This window comes from Rhinatrema bivittatum, chromosome 15 (assembly GCF_901001135.1).
Source record: "Rhinatrema bivittatum chromosome 15, aRhiBiv1.1, whole genome shotgun sequence".
Classification (NCBI taxonomy): Eukaryota; Metazoa; Chordata; class Amphibia; order Gymnophiona; family Rhinatrematidae; genus Rhinatrema; species Rhinatrema bivittatum.
Window position 1 is genome coordinate 32184354 of NC_042629.1, and position 26101 is coordinate 32210454.

The 26101-nt window shown below is 45.9% G+C and overlaps 1 protein-coding gene across 4 annotated transcripts in view; it reads left to right on the forward strand.

The window, feature by feature from the left end:
- Positions 1 to 26101, forward strand: part of DSCAM (DS cell adhesion molecule) — a 569269-nt gene that overhangs the window by 336802 nt on the left and 206366 nt on the right. For all 4 annotated transcript variants that reach the window (XM_029579019.1, XM_029579021.1, XM_029579022.1 and 1 more), the window contains 3 exons: positions 16186 to 16385; positions 17334 to 17430; positions 25491 to 25619. In XM_029579019.1, coding sequence (XP_029434879.1) covers positions 16186 to 16385; positions 17334 to 17430; positions 25491 to 25619 — 426 coding nt within the window. The remainder of the gene's footprint in view (positions 1 to 16185; positions 16386 to 17333; positions 17431 to 25490; positions 25620 to 26101) is intronic.

Genomic DNA, 26101 nt, shown 5'->3' on the forward strand with positions numbered 1-26101 from the left:
ATCTCCTGATTAACGTCCGTGTCTTGTGGCTGTGTTTATTTTTTCATGTGAAACTTTCTGTCTAGATTTCTCAGATTAAATAAACAGATTTTCAGAGGTGCTACATTCACTTCCACAGCAGGAAGAGACTCCATTTACTTACCCACACTGTCATCTTACCTTTTCTCTGTCCTCTATTTCTTCCTCTTATTCAGAAGTTTTCTTTTTTTTTTTTGGCCCTTGTATGCTTTATTCCAACTATTTTATGGAATAGGGGGGCACCTTATATTATGGCTGCACCCATTGCTTTTAACAATCTCCTCCTCCTCCTCCCAGTTGTCCGTGTTTTTATGTAATCATGCTTTACGTGTATTTATTTGACACCTACATGGGGCTCTGATGAAGATCCCCCTCTTCAGCTGTCCTGCTATTTCTATTTCTATTAGCACTTAGCATCCCATCTTTATATTCATTATGGATTGACCAAAGCAATTTAAATACGTCACACAAATCGTAACAGGTTAAATACAAATCAAATAACAATTCATAACAATTCAGCTTCATAAGATAGTAACATAATAAATGACAACAGAAAAAGACTGAAATGGCCCATCCACATACCTGGGAGCTTAGAAGTTATGGTCACCCTTAAGGGGCAGACTTATCAAGCTGGAGCAGGGCTATAATGCGTGTTAAACGACGTATATTGCATGATAAAGCACCGTATATCGCGTGATATATTTAATTACTAGAACCCCCCCCCCCAACTCACCCCAGGGCCAGCAATGGAAGTGAATCTGCCAAAAATAAATGGTAAAGTTGCCATGTGACGACGCACCCAGCAACTTAGTTATCCAACCCCCCCCCCCCCCACTCCCTGTCCTTCCTTTCATCAGAAAATTAGGCTGCTGGAGCCCCCTTCAAACCCCCCCCAACAGACTAGAAATAATGGAGGTGGCCTAGAGGAAAACGGCGCCTCCCAGGGCTAGCGCGTGCCCTGTGCCTTCTATCTTATAGACGCGCAGAATTTTAGGTATTGGGGTATGGGAGAGGTCCGGGGGGGGGGGGGAATTGGCCACCATTGGTATTTTTGGTTTGTTGGGAGGGGGGGCGGGGGTATTTCAGGCCTAATTTTCTGATGGAAAGGGGTGGGGGGCAGGGCTGGGGGCGTGGTTACGATTTCAGAGGGGCGTTTGGAAAACTAAGTTGCTGGGTGGCCGGGGGTGTGTGTCAACTTTACCATTTATTTATTTATTTATGGTGCCAGAACTGGGGGGCACCCTGGGCCGTCTATCTTTGCAACTATACAGATTTTTAGGTATTCGGGTGGGGGGGGGGGCACTGGGCCATCACTGGTATTTTTGGTCTATTGGGGGGTGGGGGTGGTGAAAGATGTTCTAGAGGGATGTGCTAGCCAATAAATTATTAGTAGATGAGAATATTTATTGCATACATTTTTTTAAAATTATTTTTCAGACCAAATATCTAGAAACTTTGGACCTACGATTAAAACTATTGAATGATCTTCACAATACTAGTGTGTATCAGACATTGATGATGTCTTTTTAAAGGCGCCGTTACTTCTTGTTCACCTTTGTATTTTTGGTCTAAAAATAGTAAAAATTAATTTGGATGGGACCATTAATATAATGCCATCTGTGTACACAGCATCCTATAGGTTCACTAAGAAGGATACGCTGTTCCTACCCAAAAGAGCTTATAGACTCCGTTAGAGCCACTGAGGCTAACAGGTCAATTTTCAAAAGGTTTACCTGCCTAACCTCGGAGTTTGAACATTTTTCCATCCAAATTCATAGGGCACATACATTTAATTGTTTATTTTATTTATTTTACAGTTTTTTTATACCGGTATTCATGGGCACCTCATATCGGTTTACAGAGAACTAAACAAATTACAAAAAAAATTGGTCAGAAATTGGGCAGAAAATGGGCATCTTTGGATGGGATTTACATTTGGTTGGTCAGCATGAATTTTCAGCACTTACTGGCTAAATTTGTCCAGACATTGTTCAGCAAATGGCTGTCCTGAATCTAGCCGGACAAATCTTATCTGGCTAGAATTAGGGGAATTTTCAGCTGCAAACCTAGCCAGTTAGGTGCCACTGAACATCTGGCTGAAACTGACCCGTTACCTTACCTGCTCAGTGTCTTACCCAGAACTGATCTGTAAGTCAGTGCTTCTCAGTCACCGGTCCCTGGTAGCATTTCTGCCGGTCCGCAGGTGATTGCAGGAGGATGAGGAAGTCCTACAGCTGCACTGCACCCTGTACCACAGCCAGCAGAGACTTTTCCTAAGCTCCTCCCATTGTCCTGCTCTGCCCTACATTGCAAACTCCCCCCCCCCCCCCCAGCTGGAGTTGGTCCTCAGGCCCTGTCTCTGGGAGGGAAGCAGGTGAATGGGTTGGTTTTTTTTGTTTTTGTTTTAATTTTTTATCAGTTTTCCAAAAAAAATTACAAAGCAATAAGATTTTTGTACAGCAAATTTAGGAGATCCAATAGAGGGAAAAAATAAAATTTTGACATCAGGAAGGCCACAAGTCATTTATCTATCTCCATACTAGTTACACAAATCATTTCCAACATTAATAATTCCCCATTATTTATTTTGCCTAGGTATTACTCTGTATTACTGAAGCTGGGTGTTTTTTTGGCCTCCAAAAAATTTCGCAGTTGGTCTGGACTAAAAAAAATAAATGTATTATTAATTTTTAGAACACATTTGCAAGGATATCGTAGGAGAAAAGTTGCACCACTATCCAAAACTTCTTGTCTCATACTTAAGAAAACGTTACGTCGCTCTTGCGTTAATTTAGCAAAGTCTGGAAATATCCGGACTTGGCCTCCATAGAAGAAGACATTCAGATGCTGGAAGTAGTGCTTCATAACTAAATTTAAATCTTGGGAAGAAAAAAAAGATATCAGAAATGTAGCTCTTTCGAGCACCTCCTCTGTAGAATTTTCCAAGAATGCTGTCAAATTAGATATATCTGTTGCTATAGCAGAGATCATCATTGATTCTTTTTTTTTCTGTGAGAATGGAAGAAACCTACAATTAGTTGAAGCTGGAATTTTTTCTGAGGAAATCTGTAGTATATCCATAAAGTATTTCTTCACTATAGCTAGTACAGGTAGTCCTGAAACTTTAGGAAAATTTATGTCTTAAATTCAAACGACGGGAATGATTTTCCAAGGATTCAATTCTTCTAATAGTAGTTAATCGCTCTCGTAACGTCGAAGCATTAACTGTTTGTAAGTTTTTAATATCACTACCCATTGCTTGCATAGTTGAGGAATGTTCCGACAATATCTTCTGGTGATCTCTAGCAACAGTATCTAGTCTTGAAACTTTCTCCAGTCACTGGGATTGTTCCTTGAAGACCTGTGAAAGACCTGCAGTCAAGTCCCAGAGTGAGTCTAAAGTTACCACCACTGGTCTGGTAAAAGCGATAGGAGGATCAGGCATAGCTTGATTTTCAGATGGTTCAACTTCAGGGAATAATTCCCCTTTTCCAAGGGGAGCTAATGGATAAGCTCCCCCAGCTGCTCCTTCACTCACTGGGGATGATACCCGTGAGGGGTTTTCTTCAGATCCTCCAACCTGGGTTGAACCTATGCTTCCCTCATCCGGGGGACTGACAGAAACGTCCAATTTCCCCCAAGCAACGGTACCACTTCCCAGCACATTCAACAGCGGTGTCCTAGGATCTGGTGGTGTAGGAGATACTTCCCCAGGTGAGAACAGACCTCCTCCTTTGCTTGTTCTGCCAGCGAGGCTTACCCGTGTTGAATCAGGGGTAGATACAGCGAAGTCAGCGATTACCCGTTGATTTGACGGGAGTGAGGACTCTGAGGGGAAGATCCTCACTTTACCTTTCCTTTTGTGTGGCATATTGATTGAAGAAAAGAACAGACCAAGGTAATTCCAGGATGTTAGATCAATCTAAGGTCAGCTGTACACAAAAATCACTTAACACGGTCCTACCTTAAGGGGATGTGGGGTATTACGAGGGTGAGATGGTCCTCTTAGAAAGAAAACATTTCCACAGAATTACATTTTTACAAAGCCGCACGGTAGCGGCGGCTGCGCGCCACTGCAGGCCTGATTTTAAGGGCTCTTCCCAGCGTCAACCAGAAGTGACGTCAGGACGCTTCGGGTTCGGCTGGTACCATGGCCCTGATGGAGTCTGATAGCAACAAGACTCCAGGGAAGCACAGTGCCGATGTTTCCAGCAAGACAGGGCCTCCTCACCTCCTCCAAACACCACAGAACCCAGGTGAATGTTAATGAGCCAGCATGAGAGTGAATCAGTGTCTATGCTGCTCCTCAGACCTTCCCTTCATGTAGAAGCTGGGGAGGAGGCCATCTTGGGGCCTGAGAGCAGAGCAGATTCTGAGTCTTACACCAGGCCATTAGCATTCAGCTGCAGTAATCTCCTTCCAGACGTCAGGCCTCGGGAACGGCCCTTATAGGAAAAGAAATTCATGGGACAGGGAAAGGGAGGGATTTCTTGTCTTTTTTTTTTTTTTTTTAACAATGAGCTGGTGGCTGACTGGGGAGAGGGAAAGAGAGAGGGATATTTCTTTTTAAGTTTTGAAATGGTCAGCTTGTGGCTGACTGGATGGGGAGGGAAGGAAACAGAGGATTTTTTTTCAGTGATCAATTGGTGTCTGGCTGGGAGGGAGGGTTTTGGGGTTTTTTTTCTTTTCTGAGAACAATACTGTTGACTGGCTGGACAAGGGAAGGAGGTGAGAGAGAGCGGGCATTTTTTTAAAATAAGAGCAACTTTTTTTTTTTTTTAGAAAATAATTTTCTTAAACTGGCTAAGTTACCTTCTTAAAATAACACAGACCAGCTACAGGGCTGACCTATGAGATTAAAGACCGGGTAGATGAGGGGATATTTAATTTTCTTGTGCTGCCGCCGGTCCATGAAGTTTAAGGAAAGGTTGAGAGGCACTGATCTAATTGAGTTACTCAGAGTCGCACAGTGAGTGAGTGATGGATGCTGGACTGGAGGTGAAGGTCGAAGCAGGGAAAATGACAGCAGCAACTGGGATGGTAATTAGAGAGAGGAAAAGATTCAGAGAATGGTTGTGAAAATGGGAAAGAAAGAGATGAGAGCAAGGGGGAGAGACTGAGAGAGAGAGAGAGCCATCAGCAATTTGGTAAGAAGCAGTTCACACGTGACGAGTATAGATGATAGGAAAAAGGGGATGAAGACCCATTCCTGTAGTGCATTTCAAGGGGGGGGGGGGAATGATTTAAAAAAGAAAGTAGTTGTGCAAAATTAATTTACCCCTTTCCCATGACCCAAAAGTATCTTGGGAGTGAATAAGGTGTGAACCCTGATATGCTAGAACTGCTGAGTGCTGGCCACATTCTCAAGCTTGTCACCGCGCTCCCTCACATGAGGAGTGAAATACTAATGATGAAACAGGGATGGTAATAAACCAACACAGAATGCGTGCATTTCTTTTTTTTTTTTTATTCAGACTGGTGATGGGAGGTTGAGTCCAGAGAGTGTGCACCGTGAGAAAGGACTCATGCCCTTTATAAGACCTGCTTTGGTTACAGGTTTTGAACATTCTGTTATATTTCATTCTCTCGCCTCCTAAAACTATTGTGACTGGTGCCGAACGTGAGGCGGCACTCTGGAAAAAAAAGGCCGCAGCTGTGAACAGACCTGGCCGAAGAAAACATCTATAACTAACCAAGATGGAGGATTCTGCTGTAGGTTCTTAGCTGCGATTCCTTGCTTGCCTCAGCACTTGGGGTGTTGAGCTTAGAATTTCAAGCCCCTGGGATGTATTATAAGTGTTAATCCAACTCTGTTTACCTTCCCTTCCCTCAGAGATCCCAGATGTAATTGGGCTGTGATTATTTTCTTTGGGAGGCTGCTAACAACCTTTACAGTAATAATATTCTAATGTTATGACTGTGACTTTCTAGCCTCAGCCCCCTTTCCTTTTCCTGCTCCCCTCACCAAGCAAGTCCTTAATCTCTAAAAAGGAATGGACTCTTCCAGCACAGAATTGAGAAATATTAGGATTTATAATGTACAGTGCACATCGAACAGGGTGGCAACTCGCTGTTAGAATTTTACCATTGTACATGAAGCTCTCTCTGGAATGATGGCGTTTTTCTGGTAAGTGACCGGATCAGCAGAGCAGAACTGACTGCTAAGTGCTTATTAAATGAAATAGGGACATGTCATGTTACCAGCCTGATTAGACTGTCTAACCCGATGCTCACTGCTGTTAATGATCAGGTGCCTGTCCTCGGGTTGCGTGGGATGGATGCTGATATGGTGTCACCTTTAAGCATCCACAGCTGTGACCCGTAGGAAGGTCCTGCCTCTGAATGCGAGCTGTTGAAAACTGGCAATTAGAGGAACTGACTTAAAGGGAGATCTGTTGTACTCTTATTCTCCCACAGATCTCTGACCACTCATTTATCATCTGCTTGATTTTAGTTTAGAAAATAGTTCAGTTTTGAAAATGAAAGTGCACCATCATCCCAAGTGCATCCCAGAGAAGCCTTCCAGGGGATCACTCTGCTGCAGGGATTTAATATTTTGACTCCTATAGGCAGGAACAAAGCATGAGGAGGGACAGAGTGGCATGACTGCATTGATAAGCTGAAGCCTCTGATAGCCTTCCTGTTCCCCATCAAGAGACTATCAGCAGGCTCTTCTGGATGCAGAAGAGTGCTGAGAATACCATCTTCTCCGATCAGTGTATGGATCATTCGACACTGCAGCAGAATCTTCTGTGACAGCCATTGGAGCACTCCGAATGGCTTGGTTGAGCCAGCAGCTTGCATGAGGATGTTCATGACAAATTGGCTGATGTCTTGTGTTAGAGGGGAACATCTCTTCAGTGATAAAGTCAGGGAAACAGTCGCCCAGATTAAAGATCAATATTTATTTATTTATTTATTTATTTATTTATTTATTTATTTGTTTTTATATACCGACATTCGATCGAGATATCACATTGGTTTACATATAACTGTAAAGGCAAATAAGGCACGGGTAGCTTATTTTACAAGATAACTTCGAGAATTACATGTACCAATTAGGGAGAGGTAGGGCTATTGGATTACATTATCAACTAGGTTTCTTGAGTACAAAAACATAGTAACTTAATTTAATTTTAACTTAAAAAATGATAGCTTATAGTAATTAGAACTTAAAAACTTAAATAATTTAACAGATAAATTTAATATGTCACCATTCAGTTTCTGTCGACGGGAGCTGAACAGCCATTTTCCTCTAGACATCCATTCTTTGCTTTTAAACACACGTTCTTCCAGAGATGCTCCTTCCATCAATTTCAGCAGTATCAGGCACCACCTGTGCTACCACAACAGCAGCTTTCAGCACATGGACCTCTGCATGAGAGAGAGTCTAAGACACCTCAAAAGGCCCAGCCTAAACCTGGGCGCAGTTTTTCATGAGACTTGACCCATAGGCTATGAACCCTTCAGTAGGGAGGGGGGAGTATTCATCTGTTCCTAGAAGAGTGGTGGAAGATCACTGATGATGTTATATCCTCAAAATTGTGGAATCTGGTTACGTTTTGTGCTTCTCCTGTCCTCCAGCATTGCCTTAGGGGCGGATTTTAAAAGGCGCGCGAATAGCCTACTTTTGTTTGCGCTCCAGGCGCAAACAAAAGTACGCTGGATTTTAGTAGATACGCGCGGAGCCGCGCGTATCTGCTAAAAACCTGGATCGGCGCGCGCAAGGCTATGGATTTTGTATAGCCGGCGCGCACCGAGCCGCGCAGCCTACCCCCGTTCCCTCCAAGGCCGCTCCGAAATCGGAGCGGCCTCGGAGGGAACTTTCCTTTGCCCTCCCCTCACCTTCCCCTCCCTTCCCCTACCTAACCCACCCGCCCGGCCCTGTCTAAACCCCCCCCTTACCTTTGTCGGGGGATTTACGCCTCCCAGAGGGAGGCGTAAATCCCCGCGCGCCAGCGGGCCTCCTGCGCGCCGGGCCGCGACCTGGGGGCGGGTACGGAGGGCGCGGCCATGCCCCCGGACCGCCCCGGGCCGTAGCCATGCCCCCGTACCCGCCCCCAAAACGCTGCCGACACGCCCCCGAAACGCCGCGACGACCGGGCCCGCCCCCGACACGCCCCCGACACGCCCCCCTCGGAGAACCCCGGGACTTACGCGAGTCCCGGGGCTCTGCGCGCGCCGGGAGGCCTATGTAAAATAGGCCTCCCGGCGCGCAGGGCCCTGCTCGCGTAAATCCGCCTGGTTTTGGGCGGATTTACGCGAGCAGGGCTCTGAAAATCCGCCCCTTAGTGTTTAGCCAGATATGTCTCACTCAAACCCACTCTGTCTCTAGGTGAAGTCACTTTTCAGTCAGTGGGTGATAAAACCTTTCCCTCCCAAAGACCTTGGTAAGGTCCGTGCATGTAATCCACTCAGCATGATTTTATTATGAGTGGAATATAAATATGTTTAAATAAATAAGGGGTTTTATTCTCACTATTTCCTTATCCCTAAGAAGTTAGAGGAATTCAGACCCATCCTGGATTTATGAATAAGATCGTGTTACAGGAGAAGTTCTAAATTCCTTCCATGCCATTCAAGCAGGAGACTGGATCCAGTCTCCTGCTTGAATCCAGATCCAGTCTGGATCTGAAAAATGGTATGCTCACATAACCGTGTATCAATCTCATTGGAAATACCTAAGATTTCTGGTGGATTTCTCTCATTACCAATACAAGGTTCTTCCCATTAGACTGTCAGCAACCCTGAGGTTCTTCACAAAATTCCTAGCAGTAGTAGTGGTACACCTTTCTTGCCAGGGGATTTGTGTCTTTCCTTACCTGGATGACTGGCTAGTGACAGGATCTTCCAAAGCAGGGATGTTAGATTTCCTGCAGAAGATGGTTCAGCTCCTTTAGTCGCTAGGGTTCATAATCTATTTTATGAAATCGAACCTTGTTCCTACCCAAAGACTCAAGTTCACTGGGGCATGGATAGGTTCTCTGGAGGACTTGGTTAAGAATTTATTACAATGAGATCAGATCTCAGCCAGAGAAGCCCTGGTTGTCCTTAGGTATATGACAGCAGCAGTGTATGTGGTCTCCATGAACCACATAAATATGCAAATTCTCCAGTGGGGCTTCTGCACCCAGTGGGATCAACTGTTTCAGTCCTTGAGGCGCCCTGTGATGGTTACTATGGAGATAAAAACATCTCTCCTTTGGAGGCTAGAGCCAAAGGTCCTGGAGAAAGGCGCTTCTGTTCATCTGGTAACTCTAAAAATAGATGCATACACCAGGGGTTGGGGCACACAAAAGGACTTCTTCTGAACCCAAGAGATCTGGTTTGTGATGGAACGTCTGTTTCAGATAAGTGTCCTGAAACCATGTGCCATCTCCTTTGGGGAAAGAGAATTCTCATCCAAATTGACAACCAAGTAGTGATATTCTATGTGAACAAACAAGGGGTACAGGGTTATGAACCCTTTGCCAGAAATCTCTTAAGAATTTGGAAGTGAGTTACAGCCGTAGTTTTTCTCCAAGCAACCTACCTTGCTGGTAACTTCAACATACTGGCAGATTGCTTCAGAAGAGTTTTTTGCCCTCACAAGTGGTATCTAAATCAGAGAGTGGCAGACAAGTTGTTCGTTCTTTGGGGTCACCCGTCAATCAGTGTGTTTGTCTGAGATCAACAGGAAAGTGTAAAAATTTTACTTTATTTTTCAAAACACAGATCTGGTCCAGATGCTTTTTTGCACAAGTGGGATACAGATCTGTTTTATAGCATTCGTAGTGAGAATGGTGCAGAAGATACTCAAAGACTAAGCATGCCTTATCCTCATTGCTTCACGTGGCTCAAGCAAATATGGTTCTCTTACCTCATCAGGTTGCCAATCTGCTCACTGATCTCTCTGGGATCCGATCCAGGTCTGCTGACTCAAGAGGAGGATTGTTCGTCATCCGAACCTCCTCTCAACTTGACTGTATGGATGTTGAGCACTCAATAGTCTCATCACTGTCACAATCCAAGAAAGTTGAGAATATTGTGTTTTCAGCCAGGAAGCCATCTAACAGAAGAGCATACAGTTTTAAATGGAAACATTTTTTAGCTTAGTGTCAGGCAAGCTCACTGAACTTATTTGACTCTTCTCCAGAGGATCTATGTCATTATTCTCTCTCCTCATTGGGTCTCAGTACATCATCAGTCAAGGTGCATATCAGCACCATTGCCACTTTTCTCAAGTGGATGGCAAGCCAATCTCTATACATCCTCTGGATTCAAAGTTCATGAAAGGCTTGAGGTATACAAGACCTCCATTTGCCAAGCCAATGGTGCCATGGGATCTCAATGTCATTTTGGCATAACTGATGAAGGTACATTACAAACAATTAGAATCAACAGCCTTACATTTCCTTACCTGGAAAGTAGTGTTTCTGGTCACCATCACTTCAGCATGAAGAGTCAGTAAACTATAAGCATTGGTTCATTACTCCCCGTACCTGCAGTTTTTCCACAACAACTCCAAATTTCTGCCAAAAGTAGTTTCAGCCTTTCATCTGAATCAAGCCATTATTTTGCCCAATTTCTTTCCAAGACCTCATACACATAAAGGGAAGAAGGCCCTCCATTCACTGGACTGCAAACGGGTCTTGGTATATTATCTAAAGAGAATTCAACTGCATCATCAGACTTCTTAACTTTTTGTATCTTATGATCCTAACAGACTGGGAATAACCATTGACAAGCCCATGTTGTCCAACTGGCTAACAGACTGTATCGCACATTGCTATGCTCCGACTCTCCTCCAGATCTCAGACTCTGTCAAAGCTCCTCAATTAAGAGCAATGTCCATTGAAAACATTGCAAAGCTGCAATGTGGTTGTCAGTTCACACTTTCACATCCCATTGCTATTTCTGCAGCAGTGACTGTAATTTTGGCCAAGCAGTTGGGAGGTGCTGAACTGGGTTGCTTTTTCAATACGTTCACCACCATGCAACCTTCAGCTTGGAACTTGCCACATTTCATGATTAATTCAACCCTACTTATTGACAGAGTAAGCAAGTTTCCTTTACCATAAATGAGGTTCTTCATAGACAGCAGGATGAATTAGTCATGCTTAATATATGCCCGCCTCCCTGGAAAATCAACTATGTAGCTAAAGCTAAGCTCTACAGTCAACTGAAGGGCTCATGAAGCAGCGTGTATGGGAACTCCCACACATGCTCAGTAGTAAAACTTTACTGAGCTAGAGAAATGGCTTGATTCAGTGCCATTAGTGATGCCATACACATGATATGACTAATTCATCCTGTGGTCTACGGAGAACCGCATTTATGGTAAGCTGACTTATTTTTCTCTCCTTTTTCTTTTCTCCATTCTGTCCACTCTAAATTCACCCATCCCCTCTTGTTCCCTGTAGGATTGGGGGCGGGGGGAGCAACAGAAGAAGGACTGGATTAGAGATCAGAGTGTATTTATTAAAAAATTTATTGAACACTTCTCCTGCAAAGCTACAAGACAATGCACAGAGTGGTTCTTCTTTTATCTATTCAGTCTGCTCCAGCATTTGTCTCCCCTCCTGGGAGGGGAGGGTCTGGAGAAGAAAACAGAAGGCTTTTGAGTGAAATTCTTGCACTTGATCAGTGTGTCCATTTCTAACTAAGAGGAGTGAGCTGAGATCAGAGAAGGGGAAGAGAGAGCATGCTGAGGTCAGAGAAACAGAAAAGTGCTAGAGTCAGCCATGGATGTAGAGGAGAGCGTTCTGGGGTCATCCATGGAGTGGAGCGAAAAAGAGAGACTGTGTGTGTGGGTGTGGGTGTAAATTATGGAGCGGGATCTGCTTGGACATATGTGTGTGTGAGAGAGGAAAGGTGTGGATCTGTGGGTGCCTAGTTGACACTGCTTTCTCTCCTCCATGCAGCCCTCTGTGCCACCTGTGTGAACTGATGATTCTTCTCTGCTGAGCTTGTCTCTATCATTTCCCCACCCACTACCCTTTTGCTGCCTTCCCTGAGCCCCTTTCACATTTTCAATCTTTCTGCCGCTGTTTCCCCTTCCAGCAGCTGTCCAAAAACAGACCCTTGTTCCCCTTAATGGTTCTCACCATCAGTGTGGCCCTCGCCCCTGCCATTCAGTAGGCACGCAATGTGGCTGCATGCCCCCCCCCCCATACGTTAACACATACCCACATAAGGCAGTGGGCAGTGTGATGTAATGAGGCCACAGTGCCATGAAAGCCTGGAAAATACATTTCAGAAAAAAATATTTTCTGCTTTCCTCCCCTCCCAAAAGCCAATTGTGAAATACTCCGAAAGGTCTTGTTAGTGCATTATTGAGATTTTTTTGCTACAAGGAGGAGGGAGGGAGGAGTTGCCTAAAGAAAGCATTAGTTCATGGGCGCTGGATAGCACTGGCCATAGGGAACCTGTAAATAAACTTCTGTTCAATAATGGGGGAAGCAACAGCAGGATAACCCTAGTGAACTCCGATTTGTACTGGAGGAATCTTTCATGAGACTCACATACCTACAGAGAAAAAGAAAATCCAGCTAATTCCAGCGCCATCAGGTGTAATAAGATGCTGAAAATGCTGAATGTGAATGAAAGAAATTGACAAAGTTTTGACTCCTAATAGTTGGTGTGGATATGACATTATTGGAATCACTGATACTTGATGGGCGCTTTCTAAAAAGTAAATACAGTAAATTACACACTATCCCAAAAAGATGGCTTGTATAGGAAAAGGGGGTGAGGCCTGTTATCATGTCATCCTTGGGGAGGATACTATAGAAGAAGTGGATGTGGAGGGTAGAGATTTTATGGGTGGATAATCATAGAAACATGACGGCAGAAAAAGTCCATATGGCCCATTCATTCTGCCCATCCGTCCAAATAATAAGCATTGCTTCCTTAGAGATTCTCTGTATTTATCCCATGTTTTCCTGAATTCAGATACTGTTTTTGTCTCCACCACCTCCACTGGGAGGCTGATCCATACATCCACCACCCTCTCTGTGAAGAAATATTTCCTAAGAATACTTTCAATCTCTTCTCATGACCCCTCGTTCTAGAGCCTCCTTTCCATTGAAAAAGGTTCACCTCCTGTGCATGGAAACCTTTGAGATATTATGTCTATCATATCTCTCCTATCTCGCCTTTCCTCCAGATCTTTAAATCTATCCCCATATGCTTTAGAACGAAGACCACTGATCATTTTAGTAGCCATCCTCTGGAGTGACTCCATCCTGTTTATATCCTTTTGAAGGTGCAGTCTCCAGAATTGTATACAGTATTCCAAATGAGGTCTCACTTAGGGACCTATGCGGGGCAATATCACCTCCCTTCCTCTGCTGACTATTCATCTCTCTATGCAACCAAGCATCTTTCTGACGTTTACTATCACTTTATGATCAGATATAATTACCCCCAAATTCTGCTCTTCCTTTGTGCTTAGAAGAATTTCTCCTCTAATACTGTACCTTTCTCTTATGTTTTTGCATCCTAAATGCATTGCTCTGCATTTTTAGCATTAAATTGTAGCTGCTAGACCTTAGACCATTCCTTGAGCTTCGCTAGATCCCTCCTTATGTTTCCATTCCTTTCTGGTTGTCTACCCTGTTGACGATTTTGGTATCATCAGCAAAAAACAAACCTTTCCCGACAACCCTTCCATTATGTGTCTCACAAAAATGTTGAAAAGAACTGGTCCAAGGACCTATCCCTGAGGTATACTGCTAGTAACAACCCCTTCCTCAGAGAAAACTCTATTTACCGCTACCATTTGTCATCTCTCGCTCAGTCAGTTTCTAACCCAGTCAGTCACTCTAAGATCCATTCTGTGCAGAACAGTGTCAGAGGCCTTGCTGAAATCCAAGTACACTACGTCTAATGCTCTTCTTTGATCAACTCTTTGGTCACCCAATCGAAGAAATTGATCAGATTCATCTGACAAGATCTACCTCTGGTACAACCATGCTGCCTCGGATCTTGCAATCCATTGAATTCCAAAAATTGCAGTATCCTCTGTTTTAGCAGCGATTCAATTATTTCTTCACGGAGAGGGTTGTGGATGCCTGGAATGCCCTTCCGGAGGAGGTGGTGAAAACCAAAACAGTGAAGGAATTCAAAAGGGCATGGGATAAATACTGTGAAACCCTAAAGTTTAAAGGATGGAAATGAAGAACAGAGTGCATGGAGTAACTTGATGGTGCGGCAGTTATTACCCTTAACCAATAAGCCTCGATACTGTTGATGCAATTCCATCATTGCTCATTGCTTCAATGGCAGGTGGAAAAGGGGAAATGGATTTGTTCAGTAACCGAGGGCCCCGGCTTTTATGGTCTGGGAAACAAGTATGGGAGTAACTTGCTGATGTAGCGGTTACTACCCTTAACTAATAAGACTGTTACTTTGATGCAACTCAATATTGCTCTCTGCTTCAACAGCAAGGCATAACAGGGAATTGGATTCAACAGCAATCAACGAAGGTTAGTGTTGGAAACATAAGCACGGTGGGGGTAACGGGGAACTGGATTCAAACAGCAACCAACAAGGGCCCTGACTTTTATGGTTTGGGAAACAGATAAGCATGGGGTAACCTACACAGCACAGTACAAACTACCATAAGCTTACTGGGCAGACTGGGTGGACTATTTGGGCCTTTCCTGTCGTCATTTCTATGTTTCTATGTTTGTTTAGTTAGCTGCTCATGAACACATTGTTTTGAAAATAGATTGAAGTTTACCTCACTTCCAGTATTATTTCTGCTTGTTTTATGTGGTCCTGCTTCAGACCCTTCCACAGTAAACACTGAACAGAAATATTTATTAAGCAATTTTGCTTTTTCCTTATTAGCTTCTACATATTCCTCCTCTTCACCTTTGAGTCTCCCAAAGCCACATTTGCTCTTCATTCTATCGCTAACATATCGTTAAAAAAAAAAAAAAGTCTTGTCACCCTGTTTTATCATATTTGCCATTTTTTCTTCGGTTTGAATTTTTGCATTCCTTGCTACTTTCCCAGCTTCTCAATTTTTCCAGATAATGTCACCTGTCTTCCTCTTTCTGCGATCTCTTGCAGTTTTTGAATGCTAACTTTTTTCGCTTACCTTTTCAGCTACTACTTTAGAAAACTATAGCGGTCTCTTTTTCCTCTTCTCTTTATTTATATTCCTAACAAAAAGATTAGTTGCCCTTGTATCATCTCCTTTTAGTTTTGCCCACTGCCCTTCTACTTCCCCTAAATTTTCTCATCCAGCTAACGACTCCTTCAGGTACTCTCTGATTTTGCGAAAGTTAGTTTTCCTGAAGTCTAGGACCACACCATCTGGTAGGTAGTCACTGGTTCCCAGATAATCATCCCTTGTAGTGGATGATCATCTGGGAACCAAGGGAATACATTAAAATTACTCAACCAGATGGAGAGAGGAGCTGTGCTGGGCCAAACATTAACAGTTATTCAAAATCTAACTTGGGATAAGGAGGCAAACAAATCAGCAAAAGGGGGGGGGGGGAGAACGTGGTGCCTGCATGGTTCTGTAGGGTAGCTAACTCTCTGGGACCTGGGGACACCTCAGCAAATCAAGTTTCCAGGATCTCTGTAATGACTATACACGAGTTAAATTTGCATATACTGAGTTTCCAATGTATGCAAATTTATCTTGTGCATAGTTATTGCAGAGATATTGAAAACCCGATTACTGTGTGATCACCAGGCCAAGTTTGGGAAGCCCTGGTTTAGTATCTGTTCCTTACAAACCAGGAGTGGATTGTGATAGACACTTGAGGAGAAGCGCTCAAAAGTCAAAAAGTAAAAACACCCCAAGATATTAAATTCTGAAAAGGATAAAAACTGAAGCTGTTGTCCAGCTGGTTTACATTGACAATAGAGTCACAGAAGGGGCACAGTGCATGGGATCATCACTTTGTATGATATAATTTGTGCTATTTGTCAATATGGCTGGGGAGTTTCGGATACATTTCAAGTGCAAAATATTCCCAGGGCACAGGAAGTGGGAGATCATTTCCTAATTATTTAAATGCCTTCGGATTCCAGTGTTGCAGTGAAACAGGGTGCAAGAGTTTTGATGGAGTTGCTGTTAGGTGGCTTGTCCCATGGCACGGCCCAAGCTCTACCAAACTTATCAGTTGTATGGTTGCTGTTTTTTTGTTTGTTTGTTTTTTTTAGTTCCTGCTATGATAACCTCGTATCCCAACACCACCTTGGCAACCCAAGGTCAGAAGAAGGAGATGAGCTGCACCGCCCATGGAGAGAAGCCCATCATAGTGCGATGGGAGAAGGAGGAGCGCATGATCAACTTCCCTGAAATGTCCCGCTACCAGGTGTCTACGAAAGAGGTGGGGGAGGAGGTGATCTCCACCCTGCAGGTAAGAGATGGGACGGGGTTATGTGTTCTGGGGGGGGTGGGGGGTGGGAACGGGATCTCTGGGTTTCATGACGGGTGATTCCCCAGCAGACGCCGTAAACAGAGACGATATTCATTATAATTGTGGCCAAAAAAAGAGCCGGGGCCCGTGCAGAGCTTGGAAGAGCGAGCACTACCGTGGAGGCAGTTTTCAAAGCTTTTTCCATGAGTAAACAGCATTTCTGCTGTGTAAAATGTGGGTCTGTAAATTACTTCCAGTACCAGGTAATCTTACCCGCAGTAAAAAAAAAACAACCAAAAAACACTAATAATAATAATAAAAGGGGTCAGGGTGGGGGTAGGGTCAGGTTGCAAGAGTAAAAGTACACGCGGAGATTTCATGTTTCCCTTTGAAAATATGCGTGCAGGCCTGGGGGTACTTTGAAACCATACTCCATAATTCTTTACTTTTATGCAGGGGCATTATCTCATAATAGAGGAGGTTCCTGCTGTCTGGAAAGCATGGACAGCTCTTTTTAACCTGAAACGCCACAAAAGTTTCACCCCCACCCCCCCACTGCCAGTACTGGGCGCACTGACTGAGCTTGATGTATTGCCTGCTTGGGTTATCATGGTGGTGTTCACCTCCTGCAGAAGTGCCCCGTCAGGAAGTTGCTGGCCGCATTAGGGTCACCTCTTAAAGCAAAGCAGACGGCTTGATCCCTTCCCACCACACCTGGAGTTTCCCCACCGACAACTGACAGATTCCAACCTGAAACCGGCAACTCGTTAGTGCTCTGCTCGTTTCACGTTAACGAGACGAAGTCTACGGATCCTGCCGTGGGCCGCAGACCCCTCTCTTCCCCTGCCAGGGGTAAAAGTCCTTCACTCGTGCCCCGAGCATTCTGGCCTGCTGATGAGAAGCGCTGACTCTTTCGCCCCCGCCCCCCCCCATTTTTTCCCTGCGCAGATTTTGCCGACGGTGCGAGAGGACTCGGGCTTCTTCTCGTGCCACGCTATTAACTCTTTTGGAGAGGACCGGGGAATAATCCAGCTCACCGTGCAAGGTAGGAAATGGAAGGATATCAGCACCTGTGCCCGTGTTTGGAGTGCCGGGTTTTGCTTGGCAGGGGGTGGGGCGTCCTCAAATTCCGAATTGACTGGGTGGCTCAAGAATCTACAGGGCCCTCCGTGCTGCTGATTTGCATCCCGTTATTTGACAGCAGTGCCAGTGATTACATTTTAAGGTTAAGGACTCTGATTCTACAACCGCTTCCTGCGATATAGTAACAGTAGCTGACTGGTTGACTGACACATTACTGAGGTAGAGTTACCATGGCCAGCCACCCAGCACAGCTCATTAACTGGAGAGCCTCATAACATTATGATTTCTGACCAGAGCTGTTCTGCTTGTGCAAAATTCAGTTTCTGAACATACCCAGATCGGTCCAGGCAAGTGGGTTTATGCATCCCTACCAGTAGATGGAGTCAGAGAACAAAACCTTTGAGGCACTGCTGCATAACCAAGAGTGCCACCTGCAGTCCCTCAGTATTGCTCTGTCTCCAGCAGATGGTAGAGGTGCAAACCTGCAGTCCTGACTGATCTGGAGTTTGGATATTTGGATTTGCTCCCCGAGGTGCTAAGTTCCTTCGTGGACCATCCCTCAGGTTAAGCCAGGCAAATTTGGGGTTGGATACCCCTGACTGTTGCAGCCAGCTAGCTCCAGAGCCCCTGATGGCCAGGGAATGGACTGACTCCCTCTTCGTGCCCCAAGGTCCCTTCCTGTCTGCTGCTGGTTCTCTTAGGAAAGTATCCCCTTTGGGGTTCTTATTCTTTTTTTTTTTGTTAATTAAGCTTTGTTTAAAAAAAAAAAAAAAAAAAGGGTAAAAGATTCAGAGAGTTCGGAGAGGTTCCAGCCAGGAGAATCTGCCTGCGGGGCAGTGCCGGGGGTGGCTGACTTCCGGGGCTGTCGGGGTCAGTAAGGGAGTGGAAACGGAGTGTACTGGCATGGGATTGCTGAATTTTCCCCGGTGGGGGAGAAGTGTTTCTGTGCGCTGCGGCTGTTTTCTGTGGGCTGCTTTTGGCACGCGCAGTGTTTCAGCCACTGCTGCTGTTGCCGCTGCTGCTGTTGCCGCTCACTGTCAGTGTCAGCGCAGTGGCACATCTTGGCGGCTCGGTAGACACGTGGTGTGGTCTACCTTGTGGTGGAGGTAGTGTGTGCGGCGGTGCAAGTGTGATCAGGCTTGATGGCTGAGAAGCCATGTGTGTAGGCCTGTAGGGCCTGCGGGATTTGGTCAGACGAACTGAACTCTCTTTCTATGTGCACTGGGGGGGGGGGGGGAGGGGGAAGGATCCTTCGCTAAGGGTCCTAAGGCCAGGAGAGCCTCTCGCTTGGCAGGGGCCAAGGTGGGGGTATCTGCTTCTGCTGCTCCCGATGGGGATTCCAGCCAGGGGGCTCTGGCTGGTCGGGAATCCGGTGACTCCCCTCCTCCTCTCCTGCGGGGCGGGAGCTCGAGGATGGACATGAGGAAGAAGTGGATTCAGAGTCCAGTAGTTATGAGCGGGCGTTTGAGGGCCTGCAGGGCTTTTCCCCCGAGTTTGTCTTGTTCATGCACGAGGCCTTTCTGGCTAGGAAGGCAGGTGAGCGGCGACCCAAGGAGAGGACTTCAGGGCCATCCAAGAGACATCGGCTGGCTTCAGTGGGTTCCTCTGGGCGTGCTGGACGAGCTGCAAGAGGATGCAGCGTCCCCTCCAGTGGTGGATCCAGATAAGGACCCAAATGGGGATCTGAACCCGGATCCGGATGTGAGCAAGGATGATCCGGACCTAATTGAGGGAACCGGGGCTGACTGAGATGACCTTTGGGTGGTTTGCCTGTTTAAAAAGGAGGAGTTTTGGTCTCTCATTCCCCAGGTGTTAAAGGAGTTGGGGGTTGAAGCTGACTCAGGAGAAGTCAGATAATGAGAGCGTCAATCCGGTCCTAGATGGTTTGCGGGGGCCGTCTACTGCTTTCCCCATCCCAAAGAAGATTCAGCAGCTCATTAGCTGGGAGTGGGATTTCCCGGAGGCGGGCTTGAAAGTCGGGAGTACAATGGCGAAGCCTTATTCTTTATTGGAGGAGCATTTGGACCGTCTTAAAATGCCTAAGGTTGATGTGGTGGTTTCGGCGGTGACCAAGAAGACCACAATTCCTGTGGCAGGGTCCGCCGCTATGAAGGATGAACAGGATTGGAAATTGGAAATGTAATTAAAGTGCATGTTTGAAGTGTCAGCCTTAAGTCTCTGGGCTCCGGTGTGTGCTAGCATGATGCAGCGTGGTTGCTTATGTTGGATTCAGAAATCGAAGGAGCAGGCTCAGGTGGCATGGCTCGAAGCGGGGGTGGCCTATGTGGCAAGTGCATTGTATAATCTGGTACGCACTTCGGCTAGGAGCGTGGTCTTGGTGGTGGCAGCGCGCTGGCTTCTGTGGCTGCGCAATTGGTTGGCGGACAATGTGGTCCAAGACGCAGTTGTGCAATCTTCCCTTCAAGGGGAATCTGCTCTTCGGGGAGGATCTTGATCAGCTGATGAAGTCCTTGGGGGGAAACCAAGGGCAATAGACTGCCAGAGGACAAGAACGGCAATAGGAAGGTCTTTACGTCCCGCTCCTGCTTTCGCGAGTCGAGGTGGTTTTGGTCTGGGAGAGGGTCTTCCTCCTCGGGTTCTAAGAAGTCGTCAGCAGTCCTTTCAGGGGGCAATCAGGTCCTCCCGAGGCGGCTCTGGTCAAGGGACCGGAGGGAGTAAGCCATCCCAATGAAACCAGGATCGGCCACTCCTCGCTGGCAGCGGTAGGGGGCAGGTTGTTAGGTTTTTACAAGGAGTGGGTAAAGATTACCTCAGACCGGTGGGTGCTGGAGATTGTAAAGACAGTTACACCTTAGAATTTTCTTGGCCACTCAGGGATGCCTTTCTGGATCCCATTTCTCTTCTTGAAACAAATAAGTCTATAGAGGGGATTCTGCAAAGGATGAGAAGCTAGGAGGCAATAGTTCTGGTACCGCTGAGCGAGCAGGGGCAGGGAAGGTACTCCATCTATTTTGTGGTTCCAAAAAAGGAGGGCACCTTCCATCCCATCTTGGATCTGCAAAAGGTGAGCGTGTGCTTGCGGGTGCTGCACTTTCGGATGGAGACACTGCACATGGTAATTGCAGTCCGCAAAGGAGAGTTCCTGGCGTCTTTGGATCTCACTGAGGCTTATCTGCATATTCCCATTTGAAAAGACCATCAGAAGTTCCTGCAGCTCAAAGTGCTGGGTCAGCATTTCCAGTTTCAGGCTCTTCCCTTTGGACTGGCCACGGCTCCTCAAATCTTCACAAAGCAGCAGCCTTGAGGAGAGAAGGGATTTTGGTCCACCCATACCTGGTTGATTGGCTCATCTGGGTGAAGATGGAAGAGGAGTGCGCTCGGTCAGTGCAGCGAGTGATTAATACCCTAAGCTCTTTGGGATGGGTGATCAATGTGGCAAAGAGCCACCTGATTCCATCACAATCTATGGAGTACCTAGGAGCCTATTTCGATACCCTGAGGGGCAGGGTGTATCTGTCAGTGGACAGGATGTCAAAGTTGCAAGAGCAAGTAACCCAGTTTCTTTGCCTCCCAGTTCCAAGGGTCTGGGATTACTTACAGGTTCTGGGTTCCATGGCTTCAATGTTGGATCTGGTTCCATGGGCCTTTGCTCACATGCGTCTCTTGCAGAGGGTGGGGTTGTCCTGGTGGGATCCAATGTTGGAGCAGTACTTTATCCTGTTGCCTCTACTGAAGGACTCCAGGTCTAATCTGGTGTATAGGCTGGTGAGGTGCAATTAGGGAAAGGCGTGAACCTTGAGGTTCAGGATTGGGTATTGGTGACCACGGACACCGGTCTCAGGGGCTGGGGAGCAGTGTGCCCAGGGCCTCTGGTCAGTGGTGGAGAAGGCCTGGTCCATCAATCGTCTGGAGACGAGAGTGGTGCAGAGGGCTCCAGAAGTGTGTCTGCCCTGGTCCAGAGTCAAATGGTTCGAGTATTTGTAGACAATGCGACAAAGGTGGCGTACATCAACTGCCAAGGAGGAACAAAGAGTCACGTGGTGGCTCAGGAAGCTCAGCTGCTGTTTGTGTGGATGGAACATCAGCTCGAGGGAATTGCGGCCTCCCACGTAGCAGGTGTAGACAACATGCAGGCGGATTTCCTAAGCCGACAACAGCTGGATCCCAGAGAGTGGGAGCTGTCCCCAGAAGCCTGGAATCACATTTGTGCCAGATGGGATGTTCCTCAGCTGGATCTCATGGCGAAGCAAGCCAATGCAAAGACAAGATTCTTCAGTTGCAAAAGGGAAGTCAGTGTGGTAGGACTAGATGCTCTAGTGTGCCTGTGGCTGACAGGGATCCGTTTGTATGTGTTTCTTCCATGACCACGCATAGAAGCATATCCAAGGTCAGTAATTCTGGTGGCGCCAGAGTGGCCGCGACATCCGTGATTTGTGGACCTGGTGCATCTGGCAGTGGACAGACCTCTTTGGCTGGCTCATCTGCAGGGGTTACTGCGGCTAGGTCCCATATTTTCAGATCGAGATGATCACTTTTGTCTTCTCGCTTGGCTTTTGAGAGGTGGCAATTGCACATGAAGGGATATTAGGAGCCAGTTATTTCTACCCTTCTCCAGGCTAGATGCCCTTCTACCTCCATGACTTATGTCAGGGTTTGGAAGGTTTTTGCGATCTGGTGTTTTCAGCAGCAGCTGGAAACTCTGTGGCTTCTGTTCTGCATATTTTATCCTTTTTGCAGCAGTTCTTGTCCAAGGGTTTGGCTTATAGTTCGCTGTGGGTCCAGGTTTCTGCCTTGGGTTGTCTCAGGGGTAAGATGCGGGACAAGCCGTTGGCCTCTCATCCCGATGTCATCCGTTTCCTGAAGGCAGTGAAGCATGTGAGACCTCTGATTCGAAAGGTGTGTCCAAACTGGAACCTCAACTTAGTTTTGCAGGTCCTCTGTGAGGGCCCCCTTTGAGCTTTTGGGATGAGCCTCTTTGAAGGACCTTACGTTGAAGATGGTTTTTCTAGTGGCAATTTGTTCAGCCAGGCAAATCTCGGAGCTTCAGGCTCTGTCTTGCCATGACCCCTTCTTTGGTATTTCTTTTGACAAAGTGTCCTTGCATACAGTGCCTTCTTTTTTTGCTGAAAGTAGTTTCACCCTTCCATGTGAATCAGACAGTCGAATTACCGGGGTTTCTGGAGTGGTTGCGAGATTCTGCCCAGAGGGAGAGATCTCCATCTTCTTGATGTTTGGCATGCTCTGTTGCATTATTTAAAGGACACCAGTTTCTTTAGGCAATCAGACCATCTCTTTGTGGTGTTCGGTGGCGCGAAGAAAAGGGAGAAAGCATAGAAAGCTACTTTGGCCCGTTGGTTGAAAGAGGCTATTTGTTTGGCTTATGTTTGTAAGGGTTGCACTGTATCGATTGGTCTTAAAGCGCATTCCACTAGAGCACAAGTGGCCTCTTGGGCGGAGTGTCAGTTGTTGTCTCCCTAAGATATGTAGGGCTGCAGGGTGGTCCTCGCTTCATACTTTCACCAAGCATTACCGGTTGGATGATCGGGCGCCGGAGGATGCGACTTTTGGTGAAAGTGTGTTGAGAGCGGGTCTTTCGGGTTCCTGCCTGGTGTAGGGTTGCTTTGGTACATCTTACTTGTCTGGACTGATGTAGGTATGTTCAGGAAAGGAAAATTGATTCTTACATGCTAATTTTCATTCTTGTAATACCATAGATAAGTCCAGAGACCCACCCTGTTATTTCTGCTGAAAGACTGATTTTCCTGGTTCTTATCTGCTGCATTTTGAAGAGTGTTTCTTCCAGTTGGAACAGTTAAGTTTTGTTTAGTTTAGCAGTTGACAGAATGTTGCTGGTGGTGGAGTTTGATACTGTCCAGTTCAGGGGAATCCAACCCTGAGTTTTTTCCTAGTTTGCCCTGGTATAGAGGAATAGTATCTAATCTTGGTTTGGGTACAGGTCAGAACTGAGGGACTGCAGGTGGCACTCTCATTTATGTAGCAGTGCCTTAAAGTTTTTGTTCTCTGCCTCCATCTGCTGGTAGGGCTGCATAAACCCACTTGTCTTGCCTGATCTGTGGTATTACAGGAACGAAAATTAGCAGGTAAGAAACAATTTTCCGTTCTGCCACAAGGGGGGAATAGGCTACTGCAGCTTTGAGTCATGGCTTGGTAGGTCCCCCACAGAGTCTGAATAGTATGAAATTCAGGTCTCCTTTATTCTCCAATGCATTCTATAAGTAATGTGATGTGTAGGTCACCCTTATTGCTTAATGAACTCCACAAATAGCATGAAATGCAGGTGTCCCTTACCCCTTAATGCATTCCATGACTAGCGTGAAATGCAGGTCTCCTTTATTAATGCATTCCATGACTAGCGTGACATGCAGGTCTCCTTTATTAATGCATTCCATGACTAGCGTGACATGCAGGTCTCCTTTATTAATGCATTCCATGACTAGCGTGACATGCAGGTCTCCTTTATTAATGCATTCCATGACTAGCGTGACATGCAGGTCTCCTTTATTAATGCATTCCATGACTAGCGTGAAATGCAGGTCTCCTTTATTAATGCATTCCATGACTAGCGTGAAATGCAGGTCTCCTTTATTCTCATACACAAACACTGCAAAGCAAGAACTGCAGGTCTCCTTCACTTTCACAGAATGGGTGACAGCTTTCATCTTATAAGTCCCAGTTAGCGATGAAGCCTTTGGAAGTGGGGAGCTTCCTTCCCCCAACTCTTGTGTGACAGCTTGGCTACCTGGAATTTTGGTGCTTTAAGAAAAATATAAAAGAGAAGAGGCTCTCGATAGTATTTTCCCTATTTCTGTAAAGTTGTTTGCATATAATATATAGCTTCAGTCAAAAGGCACAGGCTGAGCCCGGCCTGGGTTTACCCCACTGTTAGGGACCTTCGTTTTTATTTTCCCCACAAATTATGGTGAGGGGGGGGGTGGGGAAGAAAGGAGCGATCATTTTCCACTGATTCTCTGCTGTTTGGTTATAATAATCACTTAAGAAATTCCCAGGAAAAACCAAATAAAATCTGAAAACGAAGGTCCCAACCCATTATATACTTGAAGGTGCCATCTTGGTGGTCTTAGAGAAGTCAGAACTCTCCAGCTGCTCCCATGGGGCAAGCGCAGACCTGGCTGAGCCTTTTCCTTATGACATGGAGCCAGCTGGTTGCCCAGCTTGAACATGCATTCATGCTGTTGAGTGGGTTGCAGTGTGACGTTTGTTTTAATTGCCAAAGCACACATTTTGCTGGCAGAGAGTTTGGCTGCACCGTCCTTCACGTGCTCGTGTTTGTTTGCTGTAGGGTTTAGGGAACTGAGAGGAGGCAGAGAGGTCCGGGAAGGAAGCAAACACCAGGATTAGCAGTTACAAGAGAAACTGGTCTGGTAACGTGGGAGAAGGGCAACAGCTCTGCTGAGCGCTGCTCATTCAAAATGCCCTGTAATTTACATACAGGCCAGAGAGGGTGCAGACTCTGCATGAGACAGAGATAGAAAAACCAATTTTAAATACATTAAGTTGAAAAAAAAAAGTTTTTATGTAGTGTTGTGCATGAAAGTTTGATCAAAGGCCATCCAGCATCCTCTTCCTCCTCCCCCCTGATCACTACTCCACCCCCACCCCCTCCACAGGCATGAGGTGAGGTGCAGCCTGCAGGGGAAGCCGGGAGCGTACTGCGCCAGCCTTCCCAGGAGCCCAGGGATTCCCTGGGTGACCTCAAAGTAATGAAATCCAAAGCAGAGAATCTCTGGCAATGTAAATGCTGAACGTCCATTGATTCTCAGGTATGGGAAGTACAATGTTGTCGTTAAATTCACATCCCAGCATGCATTCAGAGAGGGCAGCTAAGTCTTTGTGGCGTGCTTTGATCTTGCGTGGTCTGATTCATGGGGGAAGACGTTACCCAGTTCTCTGAATAGATGGGAGGATGCCGCTGATGCAGACGCAGGGCCTCTGCTGGGGCATACGATACTGCAGTAACGTTTGCCTGGGTTGCAATGGAATGCTTCTGTCTGATGCAGAGTTTGTGTATTTGGTTCGCAGAGCCCCCGGACCCCCCTGAAATAGAAATACGGGAGGTAAGAGCTCGAAGCATCGCTCTCAGGTGGACCATGGGGTTTGATGGAAACAGTCCAATCACAGGCTATGATATTGAATGCAAGAACAAATCAGGTGAGTAAAGACATCCAATCACAGACCACGGTATATTGCAAGGATGAGTCAGTCAAAGTCCAATCGTAGAACATGGTATTGACAGCAAGAACAAGCTAAATTACTAATGGCTAGATATATAGATAGATAAATACAGTATATATATATATATGTATGTGTGAGTGCGTGTATATATATTTTTTTATATATGTTCTATATTTCTATCTTTATACATATATAGTACTCTTATTTCTGGCTGGTTACATAAAAAAAACAACTCGCCAGAACTGAGAAGAAACATGACAGGATATGTACTTTTGTACTGATCAGCAGTTTTTTTAAAGATTTGGGATTTCTGAAAAGATCCACTAGGAGTAGAATGTGAGATATCATGCCAGTAAAGTTTATTGAATTGAATCTTAAGCCATGAGGAAAGGAAGGGATGTCCCAGAAGGCCGAGCATGATTGCATGGGTCCTGGAGAGTATTGGATCCTTTGCAGGC